The sequence below is a fragment of the Cloeon dipterum genome, chromosome 3 (assembly GCF_949628265.1).
Source record: "Cloeon dipterum chromosome 3, ieCloDipt1.1, whole genome shotgun sequence".
Taxonomy (NCBI): domain Eukaryota; kingdom Metazoa; phylum Arthropoda; class Insecta; order Ephemeroptera; family Baetidae; genus Cloeon; species Cloeon dipterum.
In genome coordinates, this window is record NC_088788.1 from 8,546,828 (window position 1) to 8,573,122 (window position 26,295).

Sequence of the window (26,295 nt, forward strand, 5' to 3'; positions counted from 1 at the left end):
AAGAGCCGTGTTTAAATGACATACTTTTTATTTGATGATTTTTATTGCATCTAGAGAAATGAAACAATTTTGCATTTGTGTCTGAATTTAAACCTGTAACGATTTCCAGGCCCTTTCCGAGCTGGTGACGGACGGGGACTTGGCCAAGGGTTCGCTGTACCCACCGCTGAACTCGATTAAGGACTGCTCGCTGAAAATCGCGGCTAAAATCGTGGACTACGCGTACGCCAAGGGTGAGAAATGGGCTTTTAGAAAGGCGGGCTGACTCGCTTTGCAGCTCGACCGACACTCACACTTACTTACAATCAGCGGGGTCCAGATGTGCTATAAAATTCGTTCCCACTGCGCAGATCCAAGATGGCGTCTGAATGTGGGAAACAAAAATCTCTGTTTGAATTGCGTGTCAAGAGTTTGTTTTTACGATCCAAAAGACACAATTAGTAAAAGTAATGTAAATTATACGTCACAATATTGACCAAAACTTAGATCTTTTCGCGCATTTTCACGTGAAAATTTTTTCGCGCCTTATTCCACCGGACGCCATATCTGCGCGTCGCACGAATCTGGTCCCCACTGCTCATAATTACATACACTTCTTTCTACGGGCAAATGTAACGTTGCATGGTGTAAATATGTACAAAAAAGTAGGGGCTTATATTATGATAGATGGGAATTAAATGTGCCAAGATGGCTGAAAAGCGTGTGGAAACGCTCTTTGGCCGGCATGCGCTGCGCTACTAACGATTGGGCAAATATGTTGCTTTGGCTGCCTAGGTCTGGCTTGGACGTACCCTGAGCCCGAGGACAAGGAGGCTTTCATCAGGGCGCAGTGCTACGAGCCTCGCTACGCGCCGGCCCTCCCGGCCGCCTACAAGTGGCCGTCGCAGCTGTGACCTCTTTTGCCTGAGCTCTGTCCATATAGTCTCTAGTGTCTATCTCAGGTCTTGCCTCCCGCTCGCTGGTAATTTTAAGCTGCCCGCAGGCGTCGCCACCACCTACCCGCGGCCCTCGTGCTCGCTCACCTTCGTCCAGGGCCAGATGTACGACTTCCACTACGCGCCCTCTGCCCTCCCGCCTAGGTACCCGTGGCCAGAGTTCGCCACCCTCAACGTCAACTAAATTCGCCCCACGTTCCCTCAACCCCCGGCTCGCTGCGGGGTTGCACAACACGACTCCATCGTCGACACGTATTACTTTTTATTTATTTGGTTGTTCTCTTGAAATAAAAACAGTTATTATTTTGACGCAAAAACCTGTCTCGCTTTTTTATCTGGAATAAAAACCTTTTTAAACATAAAAATACTATGCAGTTCTATTTAAAGAAATATAGTTGGTATTTTAGCTATTTTTCTTTTATTAATAATATTTCGTTCATTTTTATTTCCTCCTATGGTTTGACCTGAAGTCTGTACAAAGAAGAGCTAACCTGAAATTTTTAAATATAAATATAGGATCATGAGTGAGTTAATGCCATGTGTAATAATTATTTTGATTAATCCTTCAAACTAAGATTTAATTTTCGATTTTGTTATAAATTAATTAATTTAAAATTAACCTTTCATCTGATAGGACCCTTTATTATATTCCTAAAAATCATCATACACTGTCAAGTTTGCCACAGTTTGATTATTAAGTTGTGAAAGATGCCAAAAATAAAGCCAATAATATATTTTACTCTTGAACAGTATATTTTTCTGATTTTTCAAGCTAGTTGCTGTATTGTAACTAATTATATTCAATTTTAAAAATATTAAATTTTAAAATAATTAGTGTTCTTTAGCCCTCTAGGAATTTTAGGGACTGATCTTTGTCATTGGGCCAGAAATACGCGAAAATTTTTTAATTTATTCCTTGCGGTATTTTCCAATTTTGTTTTTAATAATAATAAGCCCAAAATTTTCACACTAACTACTAATTAAACAGGTATAGATTTTGTCATTTTGGTCTGACTTTTTTCATTAAATTTAAATTTAAGCTAGTTTTATTTTTAGTGCTTTAGGAATTAATTGAAACAACCGACCCTTGACCAATTTTATCTTTCCAGGATGAAACAAAAGAAAAATTCACTCATAAACCAGTTTTCAGCATTCGTTTTATTGGATCTCGTGGGAACAATAACGTAATGCAAGTAAAAAATTGTTTGGCGCGCACACGCACGGTCATCCTATCTGACTAGATTCCAAAAGTGAGACATAAACAACGGTGAAAATGAATGTAAACAACATTTCGCTCTTTTATAAAAAATGAAAATCATATCAAGGTTAGTTTGGGTTAAAGTAATAATGCCTAGAAATAAACTAAACTTCTATCAGTTGATCTACACGCTTATTCACAAAGATGAAAAACGAATGAATATGAAGTGTATAATGATTACGGTAAATGCACATCTAATGAGGTTGCAAAATTGGTTTGTGCGACTACAAGTCCGTCTGACTCTCGACGTTTAAATTGCTGAATAATTTATTTAGGTTTTATAATTATAACTGCAGCCAAATTTGAAAATATTCAGCAAACTAATTTCTCCCCTTTAATTCCGGGCTTTAAACTTTCAAATGGCCTGTTTTAATGCTAAGCCCCTTTCTGAAAACTGGAGTTGATAACTTTTATAGTCTAAATCTTTCAAAATCATCTACCATTCAATTATTTTCAGTACCAGACTTCCAGTATCAGAGAGGGGGCTAGTGTGTGGTTCTGCCCACCCCATCCGGATTAATTACTATTATTTTGCTCCTCTTTGGCACGCATCTTGTCCAGCAGCGCCTGCAGCTCGTCCACGTCCTCAAACTCGTTGTGCCTGTGCTTGTTCTTGAGGCGCTGGAAGCGGGCCTGCTCCTTTGCCCTGAGCTCGTCTTGCTTCTCCGCCAGGTACTCGTCCACCTGCGGCCCCTCGAAGTCTTCAGGGAAGGAGGGCTTCAGCGGCGTGATGAACTTGTACAGCCGCTCGTTCAACACGTACGCCTGCAGCGACGAGTTGCAACGCACGTTGAACCACCAGTCGCACGTCAGCAGCACCTGCGAGAAGATGGTGCCGTTCGGGCACAGGAACGACGCCTGGCCGCCGTTCAGGTCGCAGTAATGCCACACCTGGATCAGAAATTATTATATAAGATTGTGTAATTTGTGGTAATGTTTGAAAAATTGGTGAAATGCAGAAGAAAAAGACGGGAAACAAATTTTTTGAAGTTTGGAGCCACTTCAACAGATGGCGTCACCGTTAATTTACAATTTAGAATTCTTGCACTGAGATTTCAGATAAAATCCTGCTGTAGTGTGTTAACAAATTTAATGTGACGTGCTGAAAACTAAAATATCCATTCGCTGTAGAAACCGAAGAAATGACGGGAAATATTTTTGTCCTGAAAAATCGGTTTCAGGTTTCTTCCACTTCGTTTTCAGGCGTTTTCAGTAAAATCTCTTGACGCCAAGAATACAGAGCAGCAGGATTGAATCTGAAATCTTATTTTAATGGAACCAATGAATTGTAAATGAGCACCGATGCCGCCATTCAATTCTGCGCTAACCTTGCGAATATAAGTAAATTTCAACATCAATCAAAAGGAAAGAAAAAGTCGAGCTTCACCATAGTAGTTTTTAAAATTTAAATATATTTTTATTCAAAAACTAAATATTTGAAAATTTATGAGAAAATTAATTTTTCCAAAAAAAGCTATAACAGAGAGGTTAAAAATACGATATTATATCTGCTATCGTAGCCTTGTCCACAATTAGTTGCTTTTAAATCAAAATTAAAGCTTTTGCAATTTCCCGGTGTCATATCTAGATGATGATTAAGAAATATCTTTATAATGAAGTCAATAAACTAAAAATAAAATTTATTTTCTTCGCATAATTGATTTCTCATTCTATTTACCATAATTTATCAATTTATCTGGCCAGTTGCCAATCAGGGAAGATGTGTTGCGTGTTGTGCAAAAATAAGATGAAGTTGCAGAAGCGGTTTTACATATTTGTATACTTGTCGGCATTTATGACGTGCCGGTTTTTATCGCTTTTATGAGGATAAATAAGCGATCACGACGCGCACGTACGCCTCCGCAATCCGGCGCCGCGCGTCAATGGCCAACGCCAACAGATGTGCGCCTGCTTTAATTACCATTATGCAAATGCGCGCGCCATTCAATGATGGCATTGCCGCTTTCTCACCGTAAATCAGGGCCTGCTTTATTAGATAATCTCAATTGCGTCTTATTTATGGCGTGTTCTTTATTCAGTCTGCACGCAAAGGGTCTGATTGAAGAGGAATGATACTGCTGAAATATTATTTTGAAATATTTGACCCTATGCAGATCAAATCAGGGCCAAATAACAACAGTTTAAATTTAAATTTTGATGAATTTCTCGAAAAAAAAAAATTTAAAAAGCTTGTAAATGATTTTTTCACTTTCCTTTCCGGGGAAATAAATCATAATTTTTAATTAGGAGATTGTGCTCAACACTTGATAAGCCTCAAATTGTTTCAAAAATTTAGATAGCAATTTTCATTTCTTATTTTTTAATTGTATTTTCGGCAAAGATTTATTCGGGATGATTTTTGACAATTTTCAGTACCGATCCAATTTTCAAGTAAATCGGCAAAATCTTAAATTAAAGTGTTTTCTTTCATCAAATATTTTTGCCCAATCGTATAAATTTTAAAATATAATTATTTTCCTGCATCAATCTACTTTACGGTTGTTGAATGAGCATACGACACAAAAGACACTGAATGAATCGGCTTTTGTAACGATTAAATTTATGTCTCGTCGTTCACCGAACATACGTTTTTCAATGGATAAACAAACGAAGGAACGAGCCGCGAGTGCATATGAAAAAGAATTTATGTCGATGGTTGGGAAACCATGTCGTCGATCTTGGACTGATTTATTTTCCTTCTCTGCTCGCACATACAAGTTTTTGCTCTCGATATATTATTGTATATACTCTAGTTCAGTTCACTTTCAAACGGCGCGCATCCGAAAGCTAGTTCTCCGGGCGCTCACGTCAATTAAATCACAAGAGTAAAAAAATGTAAATAAATTTTTCATATCCGCCCGTCGGCAGCGAGCGCAGTGTGCTGGGAACTTTTATTTCCACTCTCTATATACATATAATCAACCTTGGCTGTTTCCTCACGTTTGAAACGACACGATTTTTCACTTCAAATCCGCCGGACATTCTCCTGAATCTATATAACAGTTTGTTTGAATAGACACTGGCGCTAGAAAATAAATTTTAAGTGCAGCGTAGATAATGCACTGATAACTATATTTGTTTGCATTATTTTTTGGAAATTTTAAAACAAAAATGCATTAAAATCAATTTATAATGTCTCTTGCGTTTTCAATTAATTTTTAGAATAATTTCAATCTCCTGGCCTATCAATTTTGGAATTTTATGCTACTGAAACGTGAAAGAAAATTTTTATATTTGTTTATATATTAAAAAATATTTATGGTTAGAGGCATTTAGTATTTTAATTTTGTATTATACAAAATTGATTAAAGTTTTGAAAAAATTTAATTTTATATTTTATTAATTACTACATTAAATGTATTTATAATGTTATACTATTTTAAATTTTAATAAATGGTTTTTTTAAATTTTTCTTAATTTGATGTTTAAATATTGAGACTTTTTAAATCTCTTATAAATAAGAATAAAATTTTTAAATAATTCTAAGCCAATTAATTTAATCCACTTGTTAATGATATACATTGCTTATCGCGTTCTTTTTTATTACCTTTATCCCTTACATTAAAGAAAATTAATGATTGTAACGAAAAATCCAGCAAAATCTTCTACTTCATGTTGAATTGACGTTAATTTCCCAAGGCGACAATTTTAGAATAAAACTTCTAAGATTTTCGGCTTAATCTTGCGTCTTCTTATTTAAATAATGACGTTTAGGCACCATCATGGAGCCATCTTCAGGTCTTCTCCAAATTTAAAATTAAAATTGTTTAAAATAAAACACTGCTTATCAATAAAACAAAAGCATAATAAATGCGTGGATGTATAATATTGCAACATGCGCAAGATCAAACCGAAAATCCTGGAATTTTAATTTTTCTATTCCCACGATTCCCCTTGAAACGTAGAATTACTAATATTTTGAGACACTATCTTTCTCTTGTTGCTTTTTTTCATTCTCACCTGGCACTGAGTGTCGGGGTCGGCGAAGAAGCCCTTGTACCGCTGGGTGGCGCAGTCGAAATTGGTCTGCGGGATGGTTCTGTAGGTGGGGTAATCAACCCCCGGCCGGCCCGGTGCACCCTTTCCCGACTTTTTGGCCTTCTTCTTCGCCTCCTTCACCAAAGGCGGCGCCTGAATCGGCGGCGCCACTGGCGACAGCGACAACAGCAATGGAACACGCACACCGCCGTCTTCCTAAAAATTTAAATTAAAATATTTTAGGGCTGATTATTTTGTTTGCTAATTAATTTGTTCAATTCAAATTACAGCTATATTTATTTAAAAAAATATTTTTAACAAGAGGGGGAGTTACTGATTTGATTTATCCTGAAAAAATATAAAATTTCAGACCTTTTCCTTATTTTAGAGTAACGGAAATTCTAGGATGAAAAACCTCCATAATAATTGTTGAAAAACTTCTGAATATAATTTTGTGCTTGTATCTGAATTATTTAAATTATGAACGTAGAAAATTTATTTATGATCATGAAATAGGGTTTTAATGCACAATAAAAAACTATATTGCAAGTCAATATAATAAAAATATTAATTTCTAAATCAAACATTTCACTACACGGCTAATAATTCAGGAAAAATCAACAATCTCTTTATCCCGGCGTCGATGGTCGAGAGAGACCTTGCAGGGCATTAAATTTACCGCCTGTTCACCACTCGAACTTTTACTTTTTCTGAAATTAACTCACCTGGGCAAGGAGAGGCAGCGGCTGTTGCTGCTGATGCTGCTGGGGATAGCGGTGGATGCCGTTGAACAAGAAGAACTGGTAGTGCGTGGGCGCCACGAGCCTCCGCGCCCGGCCCCCGGGCTCCTCCGTCGACGTGGACAGACCGTCCTGCGCCTCGGCCGGCTCCGAGTTGAATGACACTTGGATTCCATCACTCCGCCCAACAAATATTGCTGCAAAATAAAACGAAAATTTTATTTAAATTTCTCTAGAGCTTTCTAAATCAGCTTTTGGCGTCGAATCAAATATTATAAAAAATTTTGCAATAATTGAAACGACTTTTTTATCTGTTAATACAAATCGATTTAAACTGAAGGGCCGTCGATTATTAATTTTGTTGAGGTCGTAAATTAAAATTTATTGAGCCGTGCGAATTCGAATGCACACACGACACACGCACTTGGTATGATTTTCAATTATTAGGCCACGTGTGTGTACATTCGAGCGGAGAGTCACGGCGTGGCGGCCTCCGTCTCTCGTGATCTGCACACAAAGAAATAAAAGCGAGAGAGCGCAAACAACAATCAATTCTCGATTTTATATCGTTCCAAGTCAATACAAACACGATTAAACAAAATTGCACCCGCGGAGAGGCCGTCTTGCGAAATTCTACACATGTGTGACGTAAAATTGATTGAGGAAAATTGTAAGTCTATAAATTTGTGTAAGTTTTTTTTAAAATTTGAATTTAATAATTTATTTTCAGTATATTTTGCAATTGTTTAAATTTAGTTACAGGAAATAATTATTTTTTTCAATCTGAATATATATTTAAGTAATACAGGTATATTATTAATTAAATAGATGTTTTGTCAATATACCACTCTGAAATGATAGTAATTAATCTTGATTGAAGATGCTTGAATTGATGAAAACAAGAAATTGATCAAACCATTGTGAGATTTGAGTTTTTGCAATATTTCCATCCTCGTCTCGTTTCTGTAATGAAAGGTAATTACCGTGTCATACGCTCGCTGGTTGCAAAAGCAGCAACGAACGACAACGAGTATAATTTTCTACCGAAACCGTCAGGAGCGACATAGTGCACAATTCAACGAGAGAGCAATGTGTCATCTCATCAATCTGGCGTAATTCCAACACGCGCTTGCCAACGCACACCGCAGTCGTGTATTTTTTTATGGCGTGCACGCCGGACGTGGGATACACAGCGCAAAAATGGAATAACAAAGTGCATTTCGTTCCGAGATCGAGGCGTGACTTGGCATTTTTATTGCACACTTTCAAAGCTTCCGAAAATTTCTCCAAGAGCAGATTTATTTGCATATTTTATTGAATGCCAACGACCGGCATGTCTCCCTAAAAGACTGAAGTTTCCTTTTAAAGTGGAATGATACTGGGCAACCAATTGAAAATTATTTAAATTGTTGGATGCCTTAATCAATTGACCGATAAACAATTTGTTCAACAATTTGCAATAATAAAAAATGAACTTTCCTACAATAAAAATTCAAATTTTGCCAATTTTCTCCAAAATTTAAAATGCTTGAACATATTTCCTTGGCATATTCCGATTCCTCTCGTCGAGATCTATATCCAACGGTGAATGCCACTTATTGGGGAAACTCTTGGTTTTGAAATTAAATCGGATTTCAAGTAAGGAGACAGCCATTACCATTTGAAAAGCACGCTAACTTTCCAGCCAATTTTTTTTAAAAAAATTACAGCGCTCCTTAAGTCAATTTAGGCTTTAACTGAATCCTAAGGGACGAGTTTATGCATTGGCAACAAGCATTTTCCAGGCTTTTCCAGTATCATTCCTCTTTTTAATTGTTGTATTTTATTTGCTAGATTTTTCTATGCAGATAGGAATTTTAATTTTAAAATGTCTTCATTATATTGACTAACAATGAGGCAAAAATGTAACACTGTGAAGCACTTTACAAGCCTTTTTTGCTCTAAATTAACAATAATTTTGCCGAGTGTGTCTCTTATTTCCGTCTCGTGCCGCTCCAAATGTTCCCACGGTCGCGAAAATTGTGTGCTTTTGTGACGAGTGCCGGATTAAAGTTACATAAATTACGCGGCGAGAGTGCACGGTTCATGAACAACCACTCGCTCCAGTTAAAATAAAAGCGTTTTTTTATTATTACTGTTTCGCCGGCCTTTCGTTTTCAGATTTTTACGTGATTTTCAAGGCGGTTTATTGTTGCAACGGCTGCGCCAAGGTTTCCGCGCTTTTTCTGCTTTATCGAAGGCGTTAAATTGTGTGTTTTGCAATGTCAAGATCTCGATCATGATATCGCACTCTTTTATTGTTCCACGCCGCGCACTAATTACTCGTGACCGCCAGCTAATCAAAGGGCCAATTGTGTTGCAACCGAAAATTGGCCTGCAATTAAGGCGAGGTTTTTATGTGTTTTGGAATTATATGGTTCGCAGAAGACAGGGACTTTATTTTTTCTAATATTAAAAAAATCAGCCATGTATAGGGCATTACATTCGGTTTCAGAAAAATAAGATCCACAAAATTTGCTATTTTGTGGCATATTATATACCCTTCTGAATATTTTCATTTTCGGACGGCCTCAAAAATTTTCATGGATATCAGAAAAATCCAGATTTTAGTTTTTGTTGATCCCATTATTATGTAATTATTAAATAATAAATCAAGTACATTTTAAAAATAATAAAATTCATGAAACTTTCACAAATTAGACCGCTAGATAAATCAAAATTTTCTATTTATCGACTCCTGAGTCTCATCTATATGACCTCTGAACCAACAGCCCCATTTAAATTTATTTCTGTTCAATCCCCTTAACATCTGTGACATCCGTTAATTTATTTGATGTTTTATTTGAAATTTTCAACATACCTTATTAAATTATAAGAGAAATAAAAACGATGAAAGGTTTTTAAATAGTTCTAAAAAAATTTAAAAATAAATTATATTTAAAAATAAAATATTGGATTTTTAAACGCTGTAATTTAAAAATATAAAAAATTATTCTTAATATACTACAACATGTACATATTATTAGTTACTTTAATAAAAATAAAACAGTTTTTTTGAAATATTTTAAACCTAAATACCACGTTTTTACTCTTAAAATTTCACATTATAGTCCAAATTATAAGGTATTAGTGATTTTTAACTAAAAATACTTAAACACAAATTTTGAGTAATTATTTAAATTTTTCCTCTAAATTTAAAGTTTGCAAAATTCGAAAGCAAACCAACTTTGCGCAGAAAAAAATAATTTTTCTCACAAAAAAAAAGTAAAATCAACCAGAAAATCCGATTTTATACAACGCGTTTTTCTGTTTATCGTTATGCAATTGGATTGCAGCAGAAAGAGGCGTAATATATATCAGGAATACCGTTTTATTGAACTCATTGTGTCTGTCTGCGCAGTGTGAGAAGCAGGCAGACAAGACACGCGTTCGCTTATAGTGAAAGTGGAGTGCTCCGCCATCCTCTCTGCTCGTAAATTAAACGTATGCTGGTTGGCGTGGCGTGCATTTAATTGCGCGAGGCGACGGGTGTCGTTCGTCCACCTGCATCCACTTTCGCTGCTGCGCGCGGCGCGATGACCGCTCCAATCCTTCTCCGTGTTGCGTGCGTGTAAATATTTTAAACGACGTATTTCGCGACGAGCACCCTGGCCAGCGGTGTCGAGCAAAAAAAAAACACACACACACAAGAGGAAGGAAGGAAAGAAAGAAAGCAGCTTTCACCTTGGCCTTCGACGACGCTCAAGTCAATCGCCCCGGATAATTATTCGTGTGCGTGGCCAGGTTGAGATTTCCATCTTGACTTTTATCGCTGGTGAATTTGCAGCAATTTGCCACTTCCGTAAAGAGATGGAATTCTTTTTTTTTATCTCAGAGTTAAAATTGTTGAATAATTCAATTATATCAAACAAGGATATATTTCTATAAGTGTGTTTTTTTTATTATTTTCAGTGTGTAGAATATTTCATTCAAGTGAATTTTAGGAGTTTTTATCCTAAATAAGTTTTAAGTGGTTTTTATTCTAAATTTTTACCTCAGCAAATAAAATTGATTGTTAGTTATTTTTAAGTTTTGATTTTAAAATTTACAAGACCAATTTTAACAATAAATTAAGTTCAAAAAGGAAACCCCACGGCCCGAACGCTCCTAGCAATATTATATTTTTCATCAACACTCTTCTGTGATGTAAAAATGAAGCAGCACTCACAATTTTCAAAATATTATCGCTTAATTCGAGTTGCAAACTGGATAAATATTTTGGAAAATCGATTTTATTAATACAAATTTTTATTTAATATTGATGCATTTCGGTACATGGTTCTCTCCTTCTTCTTCTTCTTCAAATCAATTAGTGCGGAAGTTTAAACTTACTTTTACGAATACCACTTAGTTTTAATTTTGGGCTGGTACAATGTTAAAAAATTTAAAAAATCATTAATTAGCCTGAAAACTATAGTATAATTAAAAAGATGATAATTTTTTATATATTTTTACATTTAATTTCTTATATTTGAAATTAATTTTGACAGTAATAAAAATGTAAAGAAGAAAATAAATATTTTTGATAATATTTCTAAGGTGGTGAATTATTCCATACACTTTATGAAAATACAATAATCCGGCGTTCTCTATATGAGATTTAGAAGATATTTTTATCCATTGGTTACTCACCAGTATTTTACAGAGAAAACATGAAATGAAAAACAACAAGTCTTACAAGATTTTGGACATAAAACCATTTTTTTAAAATTAACATGGAAAAAAATAAACTTTTCATAGTTAAATTCTCTTCTAATTTCATTCAGTCTTCATTTCTGATAATTTCGGTCGATATGCGGAGTTTTCTTTAAGCTGTAGAGTTTGTATACCTCTTTCATAAGAAAATTACGTTTGGTATTACGTGTCGTGCAAAATGGTCGTTTGAACTTGACGGCGTGCGTCGTCTCGCGGATTAAATAATTGCGAGTTTGCGCAGCCGAGTGTGCGATTCGCTCTCGTTTCGCTTGCAAAATACCGAGATTTGCACATCCGAAGAATAAGAAGAAGACTTTCATATAATCCGCTGCGCTCCACCTTGATTTTCTATTTGATTACAAGGTGCTGAAAAATTAATCGCGCGCGCATCTCTCTTGGCATTGTGTGCTTCTCACAATCAGTCAGCTTTCTAACGTGTGTGCGCCAAAATCAGATATTATCTCGAATGATTCGATGAAATGGAAATGATTTAATTATTTTATCGGTAAATTTCCTGTATAGGGTCTAAGGGCCAAAATGACGGAATAAGTTTAAACTTAACCACATTAATTGTACTGAATACGCTAGATAAAAATAAAAATAAAAAACATTTATTTGGAAAAGAGCTAAAATTAAAAGTAAAGGGCTGAAATATTTTATAAATTTAAATTTTAGCATTCCCAACCTACATTAAATTTTTATAAAGAACTGCATTATTTATTTTTATTTATCTCACTTTAAATTTAGGGCTTTTACGTATTTAATAGCGCAGAAAATATTTCCCAAGTGACGACAGCGGACAATCTCCGCTCTTGACTCTGCTCCTCCACCAGGAAAGTGACGAGACTTTTTCCCAGCTACAGTAGGTGACGCGAGCGAATTACAATTTCGACAAGATGTTTTTTTTTTCTTCGCTCTGTGAATGAATAATTGCATTCGGATTCGCATACGCGTGCGTGGGGAAAGGCGGAAGATGCGGCGGCGAGCGCGTGATGCTGCCCTGGAATCTGCGCGTTTCTTGTTTGTTTTCTTGGGCAAGCCGTGACTCTCGCGTTTAAAATACAAAACAAAAACCGCGTGCATCATCGCTCATCATCGCAGCGAATTGCTAAACTCGATTTGTTCCGTCGCATTAGTCGTGACTTATTTTTTTCTACAAAAAGTGAAAATAACCAAAAAATCTACAACGGGAAAATATTTAAATCATATTGATGCTCTTTTTAAATTTTTAGCACAAAATATTTTAAATTTAATTTAATATTAAACATTAATCTTCTTCTTCGCGGCCTGGTTGCATAATATTAATTTGGGAAATCTACAATTTAACCTAATTTTATATTCTAAATATAAATCTCAGCTCTTTATTTCTAGTTTAGAAACAATTAATTAAATAATTAATTCACTTTAAAAAAATAGGCTCGTAAATTATGAATATCTCACGTCTCATTTAATTAATTAGCTAATTACGCACCAATTGGAGCTAAATATAATAGCAGTGTTTCTATTTTATGGGGCCCCTGCAGGAGAAAATTAGATTAATTTATGCAAAAAGCCCTTTACACGATTTTGTATCACGACTGGCCTGCCTTTTAATTGCGCATTTCGCATGACACATTCCAAGAACCAACAACATTAACAAAGAACGACACGGATAATTGAATGTAAAGGCCGGCTCGTGAGGTGGAAAAAAATTGTTTGCACGATGGGCCATAAATTTGGCGTTCGCACCTGGACACGATGTTTTATATAATAATTTGCCAACGCCGTCGACGTGCTAAATTCGATGCAATTTATGTCGTAATTGCTCTCCTCTCGCGTAATTTCGGCTTTTTGCACGATCACTCAAGCAAAACGATACAAATTGCATGCCGAAATCTCGACAAAAAGGCAAAAGGTTCGAAATTGTTGCAACACTTATTGTTTGATGTAGGAAAATTTAAACTTTTAAAGTTTCAGCCAAAAGTTTCGGTCCTATTTTAAAAGAATTAATTTAAATTTAAACATATGAGTTTCTTATTAATGTTGAGACCAAGATAATTGAATTATTTGCAAATTCCCATTCAAAATCAGCGAAGAGTAGATATTTGGACTTACCTAGAGCGAAGAGTGCGCGGAGCAAAAGGTGCGTGCAGGTCTCCATGTCGAGAGCGACTCGAGTACGCGGACCCTGACGAAGGTTGCACGCCTCCCTTCCCTGAGTTTCTGAGCTGCTGCGCTGGTGCTCGCCTTTGTCCCAAAGAGGCCGCTAATCATTCTCTCTCCTCTAATGCTTCAACAAAGCAAGAGGCGCTGCCACTAGCTTTTCGTTCTCGGAATAAATTCGGCTTTTCAAACGAGATATAAATGCAGGTTTATTCTAGTCTCAGCTGGCTAAATTTTATGCAAATCCTACTTCTGCGTCTCTTCCTCAGTTTTAGTGTGGTTCTACTGGAATTTTAATAAAAAAGGTTGTACTTTTGTGATACAATTAGATATAATTTTTTTAGAACATGCTGCGAGTTATTTCATTAATTTTGTAATCACGAGGAGTAAACGCTTTGTCTCGATCAGATAAAAAAAGGGGAAGACTTCTGATAGATGCGTAAAAAGTCTAATTAATGATTCAGAGGAGTTGAAATAACCTCTTATTACCTGCTGCTAGTATTTTGGCAACAGTAGCAGACTCAAGCAGTCATTCCCTTGTGAAGATTTAAATTTAAATATGAGCTCATTTCTGAGGCACAGCAGCGATCTCATGGAGGAGCTGATTAGCAGCGAAAGAGATTATCAGTTCGTGGAGAACCACATGAGGGAGATGATGAACACGAATCCTTGGAATCCCGAGTTGACTGGCTTCAAAATCGGAAAGGTATCGTTGAAGATTTTTTCAAGAGATTTTATGAAATCATATCATCCAGATTTACCGCATTAACCACCCAGAAAATTGGAAAAAATACGTCGAGCGGAAAAAGGAGATCGCCGCCGAAGTCGTAGACGAGAATGAGACTTTCGTGAAGGAACTTAGACTTTACCACGGCTCGCCTTACGTGGAAAAAATCGTCGCGGAAGGCTTTCGTATTGATGAATCGAAAAATGGACACTTTGGGAAAGGTATAAATTGAAAATTTGCTTTCAAGATTATCATACCTGTTGTAAAATATTCTATTGGATTGACTTAAAAACTGTTTTATGAACATAATTTTAGAACAAAAATAATTTGTAAATAAGAGAAAAAATAGTATATTGTGACGTCATCTCACTGCTCAGGGGTGGCGTCAAGATTAATGGGCTGTTGGATTTTCTTTCGTTCGTGTGCCTTGAACAATTGAACGTTATTAGAGGCCATGACACTAATGACGTCATAATATGGCCACAATCTTTGTCCAGCGCTAACGCGGCGGCCGATTATTTAAAAAATTCCAACGTTGCTCTCTGATTTTTGAAATTTCAACCTAATTATAATATGAAGTTAAAATTTTTAACATCCTTGAAGAACGCACGAGCATAATTATATATTATAAAAGTCGCTCGAGCAAATTAAATTTTAAAAGTTGATCAATCACTAAAATTATAAACCTCAGCGCAGAGTGGTCTTGCAATAAATTAGTTTAAAACAACACAATGAAGTGTTAAAGTTTGAGTAAATTAGCAATTTGATCGATGCAATAAATTTTTAGGAATTTACTTTGCCGAAGACTCGTCCAAGAGTAACTATTACACCCTTGGTGGCAGCGGCCACCCGTGTCCTGTCCACAAAACGCACACATGCGGCGAGTGCGAGCGCAAAATGCTGCTTTGCATTGTGGCTCTAGGCAAGCAGTATGTGGTGGACAAATTTGGCTCAAAACAGGCAGATTGTGTCACCAAGAGAAACTCAGGATACCACACGCTCAGAGGGGCCAAAGGCCAATCCATTGACAACACTGAACACATCATCTATGACCAAAGACAGGTACTTAAAAATAAACTCCCAATTGGATTTTACATTACTAATTTTGTCTCCAGGCCTATCCGCAATTCCTCATTGTGTACAAAGCAACCTACTCTTCGTGAGTATATTCAAAACAGTTTCAAAGTCTACACCAAATATGTAAAGTACAGCGAAGAACCAAAATGTGATTTTTTAAGAAGTAAATAATATATGCACCTTTTACAGTCAAATAATTTTTTAAATATGATACTGAACCCCCGGAAATCCTTGTTGCCGTAATACTATTCCCTTGAGGATTCATTTAACGCCAAAATTGACCGAGGTAGTGCTGCTAATTATTTATAACATTTGTTTATGTAAAATTACTAGATTATTAGTAAGACAAAAATTAGTTAAGTCTTCAATTAAGGGCAAAACAGTCTTGCTTTCATGAAAGAATTTTTTTCATTGAACTTTTTCATTGTGATGATTGACAAACATATATGTATGTATTTTTCAGTGAGAATAAAAAACATCAATGAATGAACTGAGACAATACAAGACTTCAAAAGTCTAATCGATATGTAAATAGACTAAAATGACCTAGATAGAGTCAGTTCTTGCAAGAGATATAAGACTCTTTCATTCTCTCTTCATCTGAATAGTGACCGGAATATTTAGAGGATAGTCGAAAATGAGCTCGTTTCTTAGGCATGGCACCGAGAGTCACTTGGAGGAGCTGATTAGCAGCGAGAGTGATTACCAGTACGTCGAGCGACACATGCGGGAGACGATGAGCAACACACCACGAGACTACAAGTTGACCGGCTACACACTCAGAAACGTTTGAAAAAGTATTTATTGGTTTATTTTAATTTTTATTTATTGCCTGGTTTAGATCTACCGCATTAACAACGCGGAAATTTGGAATTGTGAACGAGAAAAAGACTTTTGTGAAGGAAATGAGACTTTTCCACGGCTCGCCCCACGCGGACACCATCGCCAGGGAAGGTTTTCGCAAAGTTAAGGCGAAAGGTGGTTACTTTGGCAAAGGTGAAAAAGTGTCTAATCGTTAAATGTCAAATAATAATTTCAAATAGGGATATACTTTGCTGAGGAGTCATCAAAGAGCAACTATTACGCCCTGGGTGGCAGCGCCGATCCTTGTCCTGTCCATGAAACATACTTATGCGGCAAGTGCGAGCGCAAAATGCTACTCTGCATTGTGGCACTGGGCAATCAGCTTGAGACAAAGGAGTATAATTCCGATCTAGCAGCATGTGTGGCAAAGAAGGGCGCCAAATATCACGCGCTTAAAGGGGAAAAAAGCAAACACATCAAAAATACCGAATACATTATCTACGACGAAAAACAGGTATTTGCACTGAGACGTTTTACCTTGATATCTAATTTATTTTGCTCCAGGCGTACCCGCAATTCCTCATTTTGTACCACGCAGTTTATTCCTCGTGACATACATGGAAGGGCCATTTATTTGGAAACTTCTTTTTGTTTAATATTTGTTGGTTATATTATGGGGAGTAAAATATCGTTTTATTGCTTCAGACAACTATATTTATTTTACTTATTCAACCTTTCAAAGGAATCGAATTTTAGTTGTCAATTTCTAAAGAAAATATTTGCTCAGCTTCCGAATTTGGGTCAGTTTTTGCCGAGTAAACAAAAAGTGCAGTTTATTTTCATAGAGCGAAAGGGAGTGGCTGACAAATAAAAAGCACCGCTTAAAGCCGATTGCGTAAACGTGTGTTTGTATATTTTATTTTAGAAACTATCGTGTCGAGTCTATTTTATAGCGAAGAAAGTTACCGTGTGTTGTACTTGCTGGGAATTAAAGAGGTACATTTGCTGCGCTGCACAATTTCATTTTTAGTTCCGCTCGCAACCAGAGAGACGGGAAACAATGCCGTTTTTTTTATCTTTATTTTCTTTCGGGCCAGGTAAAATAAAAATAAGTTGGAGAGCGGAAGGTGTTATTTATTGGCCAACGCGCGCGTGATTGCGATTTTGCATTGATCCGCGGGTAGACACCAACATCGCCGCGTCTCTGATTGTGAGGCTGACTGAGAGCAGAGAGAGATAATGTAGTCCGCCCGCTGCTGCCACTTCGAATCCTGTTCCTTTGTTGTTCCTTTCACTGTGCGAAGGTCTTTGCTCCATATATTGTACATATATCCTTTCATTGCCTAGTCACGAATGCACCCGAAGCCGCACCGCTGCTTTTATCCAAAGTCTGCACTCACTGCTCTCGGAAGCGTTTTGTTCTTTTTCTAAGGCCGCGCCCGAATAAAAACACTTCTTACACATTACGAAATTCGTTGGAAATAATAATTTAGACGTTGCATAGTTTTGCTTATAATTAAAATTGCAGAAGGCACGTTTTTATTCTACCTGTAAAACGAGATAGCTAGAGGACACTAAATTGGTTGGAGGGCAAACCTCTAAAAGGCCGGAACTGTTTTTGTTCAGGCAAATTTTGATTGACCGCAAAAGGATCGCGCCAAAACACTCGCAGAAAGAGAGTCTTGTCTAATTATCACTCTTGATCACATTTCCAAGGGCTCCGCACACAAAGACCAAATTTTAACACAAACCACACACTTGGCCCCCTTCCCAAAATTGGAGGTCCCAATGGCTTTTAATGACACGTTTTTTACTTATATAAATGCACGGAATGCCTATTTCTAGTTTTCTGAAAACCCTGATCTAAATCAACATTAAAAATCCTCAAAATAGAGGCGTTTGCAGTGCAACTCCAGTAGTGGGAGGGGGTCGAGTGTGTGGTTCGTCAAATTAAAATCCAATTCTCATCACTCCGGGTCTGAGTGTGCCACATTCCAACATTTTCCGTTCTCGTGAACTTTTCCACGCCTGGAAAAGCATCTGTCTTTCTACTAAACACTAAATTGTGGTGTTTTTTTTTAAAGGATGGCACTAGGTGAAGATGTTGTCGAGCAGCTCCTTGGTGATGGTGCGGTGCGGCGCGGCGGCGTTGTGCTGCGGCCGTCGGTAGAGGCGATCGTTGAGAGCGTACAGCGCCTCGCTCAGCTCGCACCGCACGTTGAACCACCAGTCGCACACGAACACCGCCTGGTTGAACTGCGTCCCGTTCGGACACAGGAACGACGCCTGCCGACCGTCGATGTCGCAGTAGTGCCACGCCTACAAAACCCATATTTAATAAAATGATATTATTATTATAAATAAAAATGGCGACGGATTTTTATAAGACACAAATTAGGAATTATTAGTATTCGGAGCCGTAAAAAGATGGCGCCACCGGTTATTTACAAGTTTCAAGTAATTTCACTCTGATATTAGATTAAATTCCTACTACTGTACATTGCTGGATTAAAAAGTTCTCATTTGGCGCGCTGAAAACCAAAATTGGTCCAGCCAATCGCGTTAAAAATGACAGAAATGATTTTTGTCTTCAAAATTGTAAATAAATGGTGGCGCTATCTGTTGGTGGCTTTGAAAACTGATCTCTTCCAATAAGTTAATTCTAAATTACTTATTATTTACAAATTATTAAGTTTCTTATTTACATGAATACCATTCAATAAAATAAATAAAAACCACTGGACATTTAGGTTTAGAAAGAAATGTTGAAAAACCAAAGTTTTTCGTGCTCATACCTGGCACCTGGTCTCAGTGTCGGCGAAAAATCCCGGGTAGGGTTGCTCGTCGCAGTAGAAGTTTGTGTAGGGCATTTCGCCGAGGATCGGGTAGTCTGTGCCGGCGCGGCCTGCGAAACCCAAATTCTCTTTTACAACGCGCTATGCGGAAGCACAAAAATATGTGTATGTATGTATGTAATGTTCTTTGAAAAATTATATTGCGTTATGGCAGCGCGGTAAAAGGCGTTCGAGCGGATAAATTGCAGCTCCAAATCTTGTCATTCATCTCGCGGTTAGTCAAGTAGTAATTATTGCTGGATGTATGGCTTGGCTCTCGTTGCTCTCGCGTGTTCAACCAATTAATTCGAGCCGTAACGAGAACAGGAACCTTCGAATCGGGCAGAAAAAAATGCTTTTTATTGGACTAAATTCGTAAGATCGGGTTTTGACTAATGAGAATGAGGAAGAATGGTTTAGTGGAGAATTGTTAATTCCTCCTCTTGGATGTATATTTTTTTCGAGGAAACGTACGATATCACTGAAAAAAAGGGAAAATAATCATTATATCGACATTTTTATACTAAAATAAATTAGTGGAGACTAAAAATCCCCTCAGATTTGAGGCTCGTATTGGGGAAAACATGGAAATCGACACCAAGAACGCTAATTACGGCCATGATGTTTTACATATTTTAAAAACCATTTCGTCGAACAAGGATTCGAGACATTCCGTCATATTTCTAAACCAGGGACGCCGATTCCAAGCAATTTATTATGTCTGCTTATAAAAATTAACCAGCAATGATCTCTCGTGGTATATAATCGAGTTGCCAGGGGCGCTTCCAGATTCAACTCCTCTGCTTAGCAACAAAGTCCATGATAATAAAAGTCAAACGAAAATTCCTCCAAGACGAAAGAAGCAGTTAATTAGACGAGGCATTTATTTTTGTTACTATTGCGCACACGTGCAGCAAGAGCAAAAACGAGTCCAATTACTATCGTTTCTCCGATAATAGAGTTGCAATTAGAGAAAAATTAACGTTGTGAATGAACGCGAGCAGCGCGCGAGAACGATTCGACCTTCTCGCGTATGTGTGTGTGTGTGTGTGTGCGGCCGGAATAAAGGAGAAGTGGGTGTCGAGTCTCGAGAGCAGAAGATGAATTCGTCTCGAAATAAGCTGACCTTCCAGCCACTCTCGTTCGGCGGGCGCGCGGCAACCCGAAAAGCCATAATTTTCGTTCCTAGACCTTATTCATTCTTTGTTTCTCCCCGTGAGCTCATAAAAATAAAAGGGAGGGCGTGATAAAGTTTTTGCTCTTCGCTACGTGGGAGCAGGATTAATATTCGCGACGGCGGCGGCGGATCTGCGATTTTTTATTATACATATACGCGACTCCTCCGCAGCCGCGTCCAAGGAGACGTAATGTAATTCTCGTTCCTCTCTCACCGGGCGCCGAATAAAATTAATTTTGATTCGCCAGACCACCTGTCTGCTCGCTCCAATTATTATTTGAAGCTAATTGCTACTGTGCAAAACACGTTCAGCGGACAGAAATGATAATTTTTAGGGCTGCTGTGGAATCAAACTAACGATGAATTTTTTTTCTGAAATATACCAATCATCAGACTCGATAAATTTAATTTCAAGCTGAAACGGATTGAATTTTTCTAAGCATTTAAAAACAGTCTCAAAGTTCAGGGTTTGCAAAAAAGCATTTTTTCGGGGAAAAACAAAGCTTGCCAATTTTTACGATTTTATTTTGCATTATTTGTCAGACAGGAAATTCACAAATTGATTGGGTTGTATTAAAAAACAGGGTTAATTTTCACGCATCGTAAACCTGCTGGAAATCTTTGCAAAAGTTAAAATTTTTAGGTCATAAAATTAAATTTATAAATTTTTGATTCTCTATAAATCGATTTATTTTTAGCTTTTCAATAATTTTAAATGAAAATTCAATCTCAAATGTTTTATATGTTTTATTTTTTGAGTACACAAGAGTTTGATTTTGTTGCAAATTTTAAAACGTGTAAAATTCGCACTGATTAGAATTGGAATAAAAAAGTTCGATTTGCTCCCTGGGAGAAAAAAGCGAGCCTCTAATTTGGTCGTTGCTGCTGTGCTGAGTGTATAATTGGCTTGGGAAGAGGGCCGCGTGATTTTCGTCAGGTGTGTTTGTGTGTTTATCTGGGCCGCAGCCTTGGCTGCATTAAATTACTCGCGCGCGGGACCATTATGCATCATGACTTTTATGCCATTTGTCCTTTTGCCGCGCGAGAACATTGTGTCAGCGAGCGAATCTTCTTCGGATCTTCTTCCGAAAAAGACCTTTTCTCGTTTCGCTTCAACAATCACAGCAGCGTTTGTGTAAGGAAAAGCGTCATTATTTGCGCTCAAGGACCGCAGCGAAAACTTTTTGTTGAGCGATTATCTCATTTTTTGGTCAAGCCGATGCGATAGACGCGGGCAGACCTGGCCTTTTTTGCTCATGGCTTAAATTTCGCTTTTTTTAAATTGAAATAAGAAATTTTCAGCAGGTTGTAAAATTAGAGTTGCAATTTTTTGTAGAGGAAAATTTATAGGCTGTCAGAGAGTTCAAGAGAATTTGTAGCGATAACCTTGATGCGTCTCCTTACGCGATTTTATCAAAGCTAGATTAATTGGTATTTTCCTGATTTCCTTATTTATTAAATATAATTTAAAGTAAATAATTTCAATCTCTACAGAGCAAATATGTGAAAAATCCCTTTCACCTTTATTTTTACTACTGCTCTCTTAAAATTAGGAAGGAGGTAACATTTTCGCAAGTTGCCGTTTCAATTTTGAGAAAATCGGCTCCGAAGTTTACAACAACTTTTGAGTAGATCGCGACGAGAGGGATCGATATCAATTGAAAATAATATTGCTGACAAAAACAGTTTAAAATTTCGAGAAATTTGGCAAAATCTTAAATGTAATAATTGTTCCTTTGGTCCTGATTTCATTGTTGCTCATATTAGAGATAAACTGTGTCAAAATTCCTCAAACAATTGACTCAATGAACCACTTCTTGCGATAGCCAACAAAGCAACAATGTTGGCCTGTAAAGATGTAAAAGCACTATTTTAAAGTGGAATGATACAGGGCAACAATTGAAAATTATTTGAATTGTTGGATGCCATAAACAATTGATCGATAAACAATTTGCAATAGTAAAAAATGCCCTTCCTACAGTACAAATTCAAATTTTGCCAATTTTCTCCAAAATTTACAGTGCTTGAACATATTTTCGTGGCATAAATTCCGATTCCTCTCGTCGAGATCTGTCCAACGGTGTATGCCACTTACTGGGTAAACTCTTGGTTTTGAAATAAAATCGGATTTCAAGTAAGGAGACAGCCATTACCATTTGAAAAGCACGCTAACTTTCCAGCCAATTTTCTCAAACAATTACAGCGCTCCTTAGGTCACTTTAGGCTTTAACTGAATCCTAAGGGATGAGTTTATGCATTGGCAACCAGCATTTTCCAGGCTTTTCCAGTATCATTCCTCTTTAAATAGAATTAGTTTTTTAGTTTTTACCCCTCCTTAATTTTCTTTTTCAGGGAATTTAGCTGAAGCGTTCGACTCAGAGTTAAATTTACGGAATAGTTTAAAAATTAACATTGCTATAAGAAAATGAGATTTTAACAGTTTTGAGAGTAAAATCGAAACAATCAGAATTTTTCAAATGCGAGAGAACCACAGCAAATTGTTTTTGTTTTTATTTTTAAGTCAAACATTTGAAGTATTTAGTGCTTGATTCTAAAGCCTCTTGAAACTTGTGTCTAATCTTTTTGCTGTTGAATTTGCTTTTTTCAGATACCCTTAAAGCGCAAAAATGTATTATATTTTAAATTAATCAATTCAAGCTACTAAAGGGACGATTTTATCATTTTGAAAATTTATTTAGTATTTTTTCTAATTTTTTAAAAAGATAATTAGACTAATTTTAATATTTTGTTTTGATGTAACAGATTGAAAAGCTATCTATGAAAACATAAATTACGTACAAATAAAAATATAAATCGGCAGAAAAGATGAAATATTAAGTGAAGTTTAACATGGGCAAAAATTGCTTCTTTTGGATTTGTCGGGAAATTGTAAAATGAAAAATCACCAAACACAAAACACCAATTTAAATAAAAAAAACGTGAAGTTTTGCTCCGACCCTTCTGGAAAACCCCAGACAGCTACAACGCAATTATTCTTCTCATTGTCAACTCTTCAGCGGAGAAGAGGTCAAGAATTTCCTCTGGCTTGAGGCTGAAGGCGCCCTTCTTCCGATCGATCCACGCTGTTATTCGCGTTCTCGCTTGTTTTTACACGTGTATATTTATATATGTGTGGTTAAAAGGCACGAAGGGAAAAGGATGGGACCTGCGCCGCGCGCGTGTGGTGGCCTCGGCAAAGGTCAATGGTGTGTACGTACCTGGGATGGCCTTGCCCAGCTCGAGGGCCTGCAGCACGGACGGACTGAGGAAGCTGAGCGGCAGGCCGGTGGCCGCCTGCTGGCCGCCGCCGTCCTCCGCTGCCGGCGGCCGCAGCTCTTCGCCGCCTGGCTGGGCCCTCGCCTTTTTCACGGCCGCTCCTTCCTCTGCTCCCTCTGCGAGCAGCGCGTGCAAAAGCAAAGGTCAAAGGTCGCAAAAGTGAAAGTCGCGCGGCGGCGGCGGCGGCAACGGCAACGGCTCTAATTGTCTCTGTGCAAACTATGCAAACGCCCCGACTCCACCCTGCCGCTGGGACCCGAATTATATGTATTATATTGCAACTGGCGTGCCTGACGTCACGCCCCCGCTCTCTGCACCGCTTTTTGACCCGCCGCAGCCGCGTGTCTGCCCGCGACGCCAAAAGGTGGTGCAATCCCTTTTCAATTAGCAAAGGTGGCAAAATATCGAACGCTTTTCTAGGCCGTCGACTAATATTCACTTTCAAAAAATTACACGGTCCATCAGACATTTCCTCTACGCTACTTGGAAATTTAGCATGTTTGTTTTGTAATTAAAAACTATAAATAAATATTTAAGTAGAAAACCTGTTGATTTTTTTTCGTATTTTTGTATACAGTAAAAATTAAAAACAAATTGTGCATTAAACATTTCAAAATTTTAAGTAAAATTTAAGTTATTTTAAGATAGAGCAGAGGATAGAGAAATAATTTCCAAAATTCAATTGTTAACTGTTTCTTACACGAAATTTAATTTATTTTAATCTGCTCTGCTGACTGCTTTATAAAAAAATTGAAAAGTTTTTACAGCGTGTAAATATCCCGATCAATATATTTATTCTGACTCATTTTTATATTTTATTTTCTTATCCAACTGCGGAGAAAAGAATAAGCGATCGATCGACAATGCCACCACGTTGAGGTGAAACTCTTGACTTTTGACTTTGGGAATTCGACACGCGGACACAAATCACGGCTGCAACGAGCGCTGCCGCCGCCACATACATAATAATATTGAGAAAGAGCGATAAATCACAGACGCGAGCATCCGAAAGAAACCCAACTCTCGCGATGAATCACGCGAGGTAAAAATAAAAAGGCAAATTCGAGCCCCTTCGTTAAGGAAAACCGGCTTGTTAAAAATTTTCACAATTTTTAGGCCGACACAAGGTCTTTAAAAATGGGTAATGAAATCGTGAGTTGTTGTGACATTTGTATACGGATCGTAAAACTTTAAATTTTATTGCTGAAGTAATTTTAATATAATTTGGGATTTCCTGCCTTGAAAATTCGAATTGAAAACACTCATAAAAAATTACGTTTCTAAAATGGAACAGTAAAAAACAAAATTCACCCAGAAAATCGATTTTTTTCGGGGTGGAAAATCAGGTTGGAAAGTTAATATTGCAGACCTGAGCGCAGGTGGCGGAGCAGGAAAATGAGAAGCAAAGCAGCGGCTCGGCCCATGCTGATACTGACTCGGCGGCGGCGGCGGCAGGCAGCTCTCCTCCGCGCGTCCAGCCTCCGCGCGCGGCTGCTGCTGTGGCGCGGGCGCTCAGGGAGGGGGGCGTGCGGCAGGTGCATCTCGACACCCTTTCGGCCCTGACACCGGCCCCTCCACCTCCACTCCACACCGCCAGCATTGTTTGTTTTGCCTCACAATGATCAGTCGAACGGAAAATGGCAATACACAATTGCTAAACTCTCGCGGATGCCTCGCTTGCTCGCGATTCTACCTTTTTTTTCTTCTCAGAAATCGTTTTCATGCTCAAGATGAGGGAATCGAGCATCAACACCAAACCAATCTTTTAAAAATGGTTCTTTTTTAAGTTAGAGAACATGATGTGCGAATTTCGATCACAAGAAAATTTTAGATTCGTTTTAGTTTTTGGTGAAACCATTTAATTCATGCGTGGGCTTTTATGACGCGATATTTTTATTTCCATATAGTTTAAACGAATTATTGGATTTTAAAAAGGAAGAAAAAAAGTGAAAATATATTCAAAACTTTGAAGTTTTGCTCAAATTGGGCTTTCAGGGGAGATTTAATACGGTCTGTAAGATTTAATTTTTTTTAAATATAGTTGGGGTCATTTAAAAACAGGTTTCACGAAAAAAATTGAGACTTTTCCTGAAAATGTAAGATGAAATGTGAAAAAAACGAGCTGGTCAGACGATCGCACATTTTGCAAAATCATGAATAGCTCAAGTTAAAATAAAGCTATAGAACCCCAAACTTAGAACCAACTCAATTTCAGAGCACCAAATGTAGCAAAACACGCACACTCGCTTGCGACACAAACATAACGAAATGTTTACACTATGTTTCTTCTATTTATTGTTATTAATATTTTGTTGTTTGAGACTCATTTGTAAATGCGCGGACAGAAATGGAGAAGCTTCGATTTTTGTACCGCTGTGTAATACAAATAAAGGAAAGTTAAGTTAAACCGGCACTCTTAGTTGACCAATAAGTTCTGCGTTTTAATTTGTTTTTTAAAATTTCAAACTCACTAAGAAATCTTGAGAATGGCCACTCGGATTAATTTCGAAGTTTGGGACTTAAAGAATTCCCTAATAAGTGTCTATAACATTCCTGTAATTTGTTAGGGATGGGGAAATCTGCAGATTTCGAGTCAAAATGTTAATAAAGAAC

General features: G+C 37.4%; 5 protein-coding genes across 8 annotated transcripts in view; 3 read left to right on the forward strand and 2 right to left on the reverse strand.

Moving 5' to 3' along the window:
- The window catches only part of LOC135938980 (NADP-dependent malic enzyme-like), a 60,916-nt gene extending 59,666 nt beyond the window's left edge, over window positions 1–1,250 (forward strand). The window contains exons 8-10 of one of the 4 annotated variants that reach the window (XM_065483080.1): window positions 110–233; window positions 775–930; window positions 983–1,121. In XM_065483080.1, the coding sequence (XP_065339152.1) occupies window positions 110–233; window positions 775–893 (243 nt within the window). In that variant the 3' untranslated portion in view covers window positions 894–930; window positions 983–1,121. Of the gene's footprint in view, window positions 1–109; window positions 234–774 lie in introns of all 4 variants that reach the window. The other 3 variants (XM_065483078.1, XM_065483079.1, XM_065483081.1) reach the window with 3 other exon arrangements.
- An 822-nt stretch (window positions 1,251–2,072) lies between these two features.
- LOC135938981 (uncharacterized) lies at window positions 2,073–13,878 on the reverse strand. Its single transcript, XM_065483082.1, has 4 exons — window positions 13,740–13,878; window positions 6,897–7,108; window positions 6,154–6,387; window positions 2,073–3,084 (listed from the first exon to the last, which is right to left on the reverse strand). Exons 1-4 carry the CDS (start codon window positions 13,783–13,785, stop codon window positions 2,710–2,712), a joined length of 867 nt encoding a protein of 288 aa, XP_065339154.1. The 5' UTR covers window positions 13,786–13,878; the 3' UTR covers window positions 2,073–2,709.
- A 383-nt stretch (window positions 13,879–14,261) lies between these two features.
- LOC135940538 (poly [ADP-ribose] polymerase tankyrase-2-like) lies at window positions 14,262–15,719 on the forward strand. The gene is made up of 4 exons (XM_065485459.1): window positions 14,262–14,493; window positions 14,543–14,735; window positions 15,302–15,576; window positions 15,630–15,719. Exons 1-4 carry the CDS (start codon window positions 14,347–14,349, stop codon window positions 15,675–15,677), a joined length of 663 nt encoding a protein of 220 aa, XP_065341531.1. The 5' UTR covers window positions 14,262–14,346; the 3' UTR covers window positions 15,678–15,719.
- A 647-nt stretch (window positions 15,720–16,366) lies between these two features.
- On the forward strand, window positions 16,367–17,022 carry LOC135940165 (poly [ADP-ribose] polymerase tankyrase-2-like). The gene is made up of 3 exons (XM_065484945.1): window positions 16,367–16,587; window positions 16,635–16,909; window positions 16,960–17,022. The coding sequence occupies exons 1-3, from the start codon at window positions 16,497–16,499 to the stop codon at window positions 17,005–17,007; spliced, it is 414 nt and encodes a 137-aa protein (XP_065341017.1). The 5' UTR covers window positions 16,367–16,496; the 3' UTR covers window positions 17,008–17,022.
- Window positions 17,023–17,276: 254 nt separating this feature from the next.
- LOC135940164 (uncharacterized) lies at window positions 17,277–25,176 on the reverse strand. The gene is made up of 4 exons (XM_065484944.1): window positions 25,052–25,176; window positions 23,625–23,798; window positions 19,191–19,300; window positions 17,277–18,714 (listed from the first exon to the last, which is right to left on the reverse strand). The coding sequence occupies exons 1-4, from the start codon at window positions 25,104–25,106 to the stop codon at window positions 18,487–18,489; spliced, it is 567 nt and encodes a 188-aa protein (XP_065341016.1). The 5' UTR covers window positions 25,107–25,176; the 3' UTR covers window positions 17,277–18,486.
- Window positions 25,177–26,295: the final 1,119 nt, after the last annotated feature.